Source organism: Myotis davidii, unplaced genomic scaffold, assembly GCF_000327345.1.
Source record: "Myotis davidii unplaced genomic scaffold, ASM32734v1 scaffold72, whole genome shotgun sequence".
Classification (NCBI taxonomy): domain Eukaryota; kingdom Metazoa; phylum Chordata; class Mammalia; order Chiroptera; family Vespertilionidae; genus Myotis; species Myotis davidii.
This window is the reverse complement of record NW_006284618.1, coordinates 2,390,364-2,398,406: the sequence shown is the minus strand read 5'-3', so window position 1 is coordinate 2,398,406 and position 8,043 is coordinate 2,390,364. Positions and strand designations below refer to the sequence as shown.

The following is an 8,043-nucleotide window of genomic DNA, read 5'->3' as shown; positions in this document are numbered from 1 at the left end:
CGGGCGTGGCCGAGTTCCAGAGCTGCAGCCCCGGCTGGAGCAGCGCCTTCTACGAGGCCGACTGCTTTGGCACCGACGTCCACAACTACGTGAAGGAGCTGGAGGGGCAGAAGGCCGGTGGGGCCCCCGACACCTCAAGCCCGGTGAGTGCGGGGCCTCCATCCACACCCAGGTTGGGGGAGCGGGGGGCTGAGTCCAAGCAAGAGTTCTTCTCTCAGGTGACCACTCCCAGCGCCCCACTCACCCCCTGTGACCCCACGCCAGCTGGAGCACTGCGCCCTCCCATGCTCATCTTCACGCGTCCTCCACATTTTGTTAGAGGAAATGGCTTTTGTGTCCTTGTTAGCGGAGCACCTGGCCACCAGGTTACCGCTGGCAGGAGGTCACCTGGTCCTGGTGAGCCGGGTCAGCGCTCTGGCTGCAGCAGGTGTAGCTCCCTCGGCCGATCGGCCCTCCAGGCTCTTGTCCCCTGGGCAGCATCCCTTTGGGAAACACCTGCCGTGGCGGTCAGCTCAGCCTGGGCCCCGGCAGTCCACCTGGCCTGGGCTGCCATGGTGCCCAGGGTGGTGGACAGGAGGGAACCCATCAGTGGTCCTCAGCCCCAGTCACTTCTGGTCTCCAAGCCACAAGTCACAGGAAAGTGTGTCCCAGTTCTTCAGCGCCGTCTAAGCTTTGCCCGTGTTTCTTGTCCTCCTCCTGCCACTTCTGAGCTCGCTTATTACTAAGTCCCAGCCAGAAAGGGACCGGCCTGCCTCGGTCCTGGCATGGATCTAGGCGGCTGAGTTAAAACGAAGAGATGGCCCAGTGATGTTCTTTACAGAAAGAGGAAAACCCATCCCAGAATTCTTATGAATCTCAAGGGACCCTGAATGACCAAAACAACCATGGAAAAGAACAAAGCTGGAGGACTCACACTTCCGATTTCAACGTTCACTGCAAGGCTGCTGTAACCAACTCAGTGTGGTGCTGGCGTGGGGACAGACAGGGACCGTGGGACAGAACAGAGAGCCCAGAAATGATCTCACCTCTGCAGTCAAATGGCTCCGACAAGGCGGCCAAGAGCACCCAACGGTGAAAGGACGGTCGTCAACGAGTGGTGCTGGGAAACAGTGTCCCTGGCAAAAGGGTGAAGCTGGACCTGACCTCATGCTGTAGACAGGAATTAGCTAAAGAAGCAGAGACCTTAACCTAAGAGCTAAAACTATAAAACTCTTAGAGCAGCGGTTCTCAACCTGTGGGCCGCGACCCCTTTGGGGGTCGAACGACCCTTTCACAGAGGTCGCCTAAGACCATCGGAAAACACATATATAATTACATATTGTTTTTGTGATTAATCACAATGCTTTAATTATGTTCAATTTGTAACAGTGAAATTGGGGGTCACCACTACATGAGGAACTGTATTAAAGGGTCGCAGCATGAGGAAGGTTGAGAACCACTGTCTTAGAAGGAAATATAGGGGGAAGCTCCCACAACCTGGATTGGGCCATGATTTCTTGGATATGATACCAAAAGCACAAGCAACAAAAGAAAAAAATAAACTGACTTCATTAAAACTAAAGCTTTTGTGCATCGAATGACTACAACAGAGTGAAAAGGCTCCACAGATGGCGGAAACTTTGCAAGTCATCTACCTGATAAGAATGTAATACAGAATATCCTAACAATTCCTAAACTCAGCAACAAAACAGACCCCCCAGTTAAAAACTGAGGAAAAGGCCCTAGCCAACGTGGCTCAGTGGGTAGAGCACTGGCCCACGGACTGAAGGGTCCCAGGTTCAATTCCGGGTCAAGGGCATGTACCACCATTGCAGGCTTGCTCCCCGGCATGTGGGAGGCAACCAAGCGATGTTTCTCTCTGTCTCTCCCCCTCCCTCTCTCTAAAAATCAATGAAAATATATCCTCAGGTGAAGATTAACTCAAAATTTTTTTTAAAAAAAGAAAGTGAACTGAGGCCAGCTCAGATGAAAGATTCTGCTGGGGCAGCATCCATTTTCACTGGGTTGTGAGCCTATGGCTGGGACCCCTGGGCCTCCCGCCTCTGAATCGCCATCTTGGACAAGCCCCTGGGAGCCCGCGGGGCCCTGCCGTCGCTCTGCGGGCGGCCCCTGTGGGGACGGGCTGCAGGAGGGGAGGTGGTCTGGGGAAAGGCTGTGGGGCAGGTGGCCAGCAGTGACCTCGTTCCTCCCTTTTTCCTGCTCACCTGGGAAGACGTCTCTCTTGGAACCTGAATGCAGGCAGGTGAGCTTCCTGGGCCCTCTGCATCATGGGTAACGGATTGGGGAGACCTGCCCGTAGCCACCTTTTCACATTTCTCCTCGAGAACCCACTGTGTCGGCTTCAAAACAGGAGCCTCAGGAAAGCACGAAAGTATAAAACCGCTAGTGGACACATTTCACATTCGCTGCCCCAAAACAGAGCGAGAGGGTAACAGGCCGGGGCGCTGGGTGAGTGGGGCACTGAGGGCCCACGTGTGCTGTCCATTTGTCAGGACCCACATGGCAGTGTCTGCCCCCCTCACCCCCACCCCCCCGCACAGTGAGTGCACCTGCCGTGGGCCAGAGCATGTTTTCCACGCTTGCCTTTTGTGTGGGGCCAGCTGAAATGTGAGTCCCACGGGGGCTAAGGCCGCACGGCCCAGCCCTGGGCCCAGCAGCTCTTTCCTCCCCAGGAGCTGGAGCAGCAGCTCATGATAGAGAAGAGAACCTACCGGAAGACCCTTAAGTTCTACCAGAAACTCTTACAGAAGGAGAAGCGGAGTAAAGGTAGGGTCATCGGTGCTCAGGGTCGCACGGGGGCCCCCCGGGGCCAGGGCCGCCGGGTGCTGACTCTGCCGGGCCCCCAGGCTCCGAGGTGAAGACGATGCTGTCCAAACTAAAGGGGCAGCTGGAAGAAATGAAGTCCAAGGTGCAGTTCCTCGGGCTGGTCAAGAAGTACCTACAGGCGAGTTGCCCTGCATGCTGCACCCCCTCTCGCGTGGGTGTTCCGCAGTGACCACCTGGGAAACCCACCGTAGGAACAAACCCTGACTTTTGAGGGGCCATACACGGTGCCGCCGCCTGGGGTCAGTGGCAGGGGGCCCGGGGACCAGTGTCCCTCCAGCACACGCCTGGCGGCACAGCTCCGCCAGACCACACTAACGCGCTCTCCCCTCAGGTCGTGCACGCGGAGCGGTGGGGCCTGGAGCCCTGTGCCCTGCCCGTGATCGTGAACATCTCCTCGGCCCCCTGCGACACGCTGGACTTCAGCCCCCTGGACGAGTCCTCGTCCCTCATCTTCTACAACGTCAGCAAGCACCCGCGGGGTGGCCGGCAGCGCAAGGCCCGCGTCCTGCAGGCCGGCACGCCGCTGGGGCTCATGGCCTACCTCTACTCCAGGTGCAGCCCCGTGCCCCGGCCGGGGGAGAGGGGGGCATGGTTTCCCCGTCACCTGTCGGGCCTTGGAGAGGAGAAGGGAAGCAAAAAACAGGAACGAGCCGGTCGGAGGGGGAGGAGATGGGGGAAGTCTGGCCTCCCCTCATCGGAGACGGGTTTGCACGACTTTCACTTAGAATGAATCTCACCTGGGCTTGCTGACCTGTGGTCGCGGCCACGTGCTCCTTTGTTGGGGTCCGGGCTTGAGTGGTCTCAGAGCCACAGGCCCGCCCGGCAGCAGGTCTGGGTCTGGGTCTGGGTCTTGGGGGCCCCAGCAGGCGCTTTGGGGGAAAGTGTGTGATTAGCTGCCCAGCAGGCTTCTCAGGTTAAACGCACACAGGCTCCTCGGAGACACACCTGAATCCCATCCACTTTACTAAGTCAAAACACCCCTTAGCTGACCGCCTGGCTCCCCAGGGACTGCGGTGGGGCTGGGCTCAGAGGCTCATTGGGGTATGTGTGCAGCTGCCACCTGTGGGCGGGAACTGCTTGGTCCATAAGCTCGCCCTGCAGGAGGAACCTCCGCCCACTCACACATGTCACATGTCACCCCCAGTGCCCCTCCACCCCTCTGCCCACCTGGGCCATAGATGCACCTGTGTCCTGCGTGGGCCCTGCAGTTCCACCGGGCCCCCGGGAACGGCCCTCTCGGCAGGCTCTTAACCCAGGCGTGGCTTTTGGAGACCCATGAGTGGGACCCCTCTTTGCAGGACAAAGTGGGCTGGTGGCTGCCTAGTCCCTGGCCTGAGCCTTCCGTGTTCCCAGCCCACTGAGGCTTTCTGGGGCACCCCTGCGGGTGGGGGCCCTCGTACACTCCCCGGCCTGGTTTCACCATAATGACGCAGAGCTCTGGGGCACAGCTTGCTCTTTCCTAACGCAGGGATGTCCACCTGGGGCGGTGACTGTGTGTGCTCAGTGTGTGAATAGGTTCTAGAAGGAGACTAATAGGTGGGCCTTAAAAAGTGATGGCCACTCACACACAGAGCTCACACTCACATCACCCTTACATTCACACTCACACACAGCCATACGCACACTCGCTCACACACACATTTACCCCAGAACCACTAGCCGAGGCTGTGGGTGGAAGCGGGCGTCCCGCTCACCTGAAGCACAGGTGAGGGGCAGCGGGAGGCCCTGGCCGGGTCTGACAGGCCCCTCTGCACAGCGACGCCTTCCTGGAGGGCTACGTGCAGCAGTTCCTGTACACCTTCCGCTACTTCTGCACACCCCAGGACTTCCTGCACTTCCTCCTCGACCGCATCAGCAGCACCCTGTCCAGGTACACCCGCCATGGGCCGCACACCGCAGGGTGGACGCCAGGCCCCTCGTCTGCTGACCCCGACCAGGAAGGGGAGGATGGAGGACGCCAGGGGGTCACTGCCGCAGAGAAGGGAGCCAGCATGGGCAGGAGGGGACGGTGGCCTTGCCTGGAGAGGCCATTGGAGGGCGATGATGGGGGAAGGCAGAGGGTGGGGACAGGGACAAGTGGGAAGACCAGGCAACCCCCAAGTGGGGAGGGTCCTGCAGCTCACCCACAGCCGAGGGGTGGGGTGCTGGGTGGTGGGCAGATGCACGCTGGCTGTTCTCTGAGCTGGCTGGGAGCCCTCTCCCCACACCCCTGTGCGCCCTCACCAGGCTGGAAGCCCTGGCAGTCTCAGCCATCCTTGTGGGAGAGGGGCTCACAGGAGACACCCCCCCAACCCATTCCCTCCACACGTGGAGCCAGGCTCCCACCTGCCTGTTGGGAAGCGAGCGCTCTCCCGTGGCTTCCTGCCCCCTGGTGTCCCGGGCACTGGCTCTGGGGGTGGCAGGAGGGCCAGGTCTTGCCCTGTGACCTGAGCCCTGGGTCCCTGTTATGTGGCGGCTGCTGCCTCTCTCCTGTCCCCAGATGGGCAGGGTAGGGGCTAAAACACCCCCTTGAAGACAGAGCTGCATCCAGACTCCACACCCCCCACCCTTGTCTGGCCATCTGCCTCCAGGGCCCATGAGGACCCCACCTCGACCTTCACCAAGATCTACAAGCGCAGCCTCTGCCTGCTGCAGGCCTGGGTGGAAGACTGCTACACCGTGGACTTCACCAGGAACGCCGGGCTGCTGGGGCGGCTGGAGGACTTCATCTCCTCCCAGGTGACCACCGGGCAGCACTCGGGAGTGGCAGCCAGCACCCGCCCAGGACACAGCCTTGACCCCTCTGCTTCTGTCCAGATCCTGCCCCTGGACAGCTCCGTGGAGCACCTGCTGGGCCTCCTGGAGGTGGGCACAGACCGGCGGACTGAGGGCGCCCCACACAGCACAGACCTGGAGGTCCCCAAAGAGACCGAGGAGGCTACCAGATCCCTCAACGCCCTCTGTAAGAGGCTCTCAGAAGACAGCATCTCCCGCAAGGTGGGGGTCTTTCCCAGGGGCAGGCCTCCCGGGACAGGTGCTGCTCCCAGTGTGCTTGTGCACCCCACACAGACGTGCACACATACACATGCCCATATGCATACCTGTGCACATGGGCACATATGCACACATACTTCGTGCTGCCAGTCCTGGGACCAGCCCTGTGGGGCTGGCACTTCCTGTCCCCTCTCATCCTGGGCAAGGACAGCAGAGGGGCCAGGCCGGGCACTAAGATGACCTCACTTCCTGTCCTTGGACCAGAGATCCAGGTGGAAGGAGGCATTGTCATTCCTGCCCTGGGACAAGCACGGGGACTGAGGGATCCTTTCCATAGTGTGTGGGAACAGCCCCAAACTTCAGTGGCTCTATCTATGGGAAACCCGCTGAATTAACCAGGAAAGGGGGGCTTGAGCCCACACGGCCGCAGGCGGGAGGGATGTGTGCTCTGGCTCTAGCTGAGCCAGGCTGAAGGGTCCTGGGCCTGGGTCCTCTCCCACCCCTGTGCCCACCTGCAGAGCTTCCCCTGGAGGCTGCCCCGGGGCAACGGGCTGGCACTGCCACACAAGGAGCGCCAGTACACCATCGCGTCTGCCCTGCCCAAGCCCTGCTTCTTCGAGGACTTCTGCGGCCCCTATGCCAAGACCAGCGAGAAGGGGCCCTACTTCCTGACTGAGTACAGCACCCACCAGCTCTTCACCCAGCTGACGCTGCTGCAGCAGGTGAGGGGCCAGCAGCTGGATGCAGGCAGGTCCCACGAGGCTCACCGGTCGGGCATCGGCAGGGTCTCACGGGCCCCACAGATGTCTGCTGCAGGGGCACACTGACACGCAGTGAAAGAAGCCTGGCTAACAGGTGCACAGGCCAGGGGGGTGCCCCTAAAAGGGACCCAGGAGGGACTCTGGCTCTGGGCACACAAGGCACACAGGGCCTGCTGCCCACCCTCCTGTGCCCCCGACACTCCCCCCTCTCAAGCACCAGAGGGTGCCCTTTGGACTGCCATGGGTACCACCTTAGGTACCACCTTGGATATCACCTCCTCTCTCCTGGATCTGCCCCAGGACCCAAGGAGTTCAGGCACCTCCAGGCCCTTTGCTCCCCCTGGGCCCGGCCCCTCACCATCCTGGTACCCCATGTCACTCGACAGGTGACAGCAGTGACAGCGACCCAGCGCGATCACAACCGGGCAGGGGCCCAGCCCTACAGCACACAGGGCAGGCAATGCAGAGTGACCCCCCTCCACACACAGCCCCCAGGACGCTGCCTTGAGGTCCCCAGGAAAGGGGCCCTGACCGCCTGTGTCCTTGTCTCCGCAGGACTTGTTTCAGAGGTGCCATCCCGTCCACTTCCTAAACTCACGGGCCCTGGGCGTCATGGACAAAAGTGCCGCCATCCCGAAGTGAGTGTCCACCCGCAGCTGCCCACCGGAGGCCTGGGGTGGATGTTGGCGGGAGGGTCTCAGCAGCTTGACCGAAGCGTCTCGCGGACACTCTTGTCAAGAGATGCTGGTCTCAGGAATGGCCTCTGAGCCAGACCCTCCGCACACAGCCCAGCCTGGCCCAGCCCAGGTCCCAGCGCCTGCCTTGCCGTGACGCGCACCGTGTCTCTTCCAGAGCCAGCTCCTCTGAGTCTCTGTCGGCCAAAACCTGCAGCCTGTTCCTGCCCAACTACGTCCAGGACAAGTACCTGTTGCAGCTTCTAAGAAGTGCAGACGACGTCAGCAACTGGGTGGCCGCCGAGATCGTGACCAGCCATACCTCCAAGGTTAGCGGCCTCCGCAGCTCTGAGCGCAGAGCAGGGCCTGGGGTCCGACTGCACGGCGAGCGGCCCTCCCTGAGGGGCCTCGTCGTTGTCCGTCTCCCAGGGCAGGGCGTTCGCAGGCCCGGCCCCCGGCCATCAGATGGTGCAGCCAAGTTCATGTCCGCTCCTGGTACTGACAGCCTCTGCAGTTTCTTCTTTCCTTCTCTGATACTCCTTCGTGTCCCTCACCCCAAGGCCCGCAGGGCAACCCCAAGGCCCATTAATAAATGCCAGTTTCTATTTCTTTCCCCTTTGGGAGCTTAGGAGTTTATTAGGTGACAGACTGACCCACCTTCACTTCTGCCCGATGGGGAACAGGGAACCTGAGCTCACCTGATTTGTCCTAATTCACGATGTTATAAATATCACGGCATCCAAGGTGGCTTCCCCTACCATCCGTGACACCTGGAAGATGCTGAGTGCGCCGTTTCCCGTGTCAGTTGC

The 8,043-nt window shown here is 60.7% G+C and overlaps 1 protein-coding gene across 1 annotated transcript in view; it reads left to right on the top strand.

Annotated features, from left to right (window-relative positions):
• KNDC1 (kinase non-catalytic C-lobe domain (KIND) containing 1) overlaps positions 1 to 8,043 on the top strand; it is a 32,869-nt gene that overhangs the window by 21,064 nt on the left and 3,762 nt on the right. The window contains exons 17-26 of the mRNA XM_015572518.1: positions 1 to 143; positions 2,673 to 2,766; positions 2,847 to 2,944; positions 3,158 to 3,378; positions 4,583 to 4,696; positions 5,397 to 5,544; positions 5,623 to 5,802; positions 6,318 to 6,521; positions 7,116 to 7,198; positions 7,413 to 7,857. Of these exons, the coding sequence (XP_015428004.1) occupies positions 1 to 143; positions 2,673 to 2,766; positions 2,847 to 2,944; positions 3,158 to 3,378; positions 4,583 to 4,696; positions 5,397 to 5,544; positions 5,623 to 5,802; positions 6,318 to 6,521; positions 7,116 to 7,198; positions 7,413 to 7,857 (1,730 nt within the window). The remainder of the gene's footprint in view (positions 144 to 2,672; positions 2,767 to 2,846; positions 2,945 to 3,157; positions 3,379 to 4,582; positions 4,697 to 5,396; positions 5,545 to 5,622; positions 5,803 to 6,317; positions 6,522 to 7,115; positions 7,199 to 7,412; positions 7,858 to 8,043) is intronic.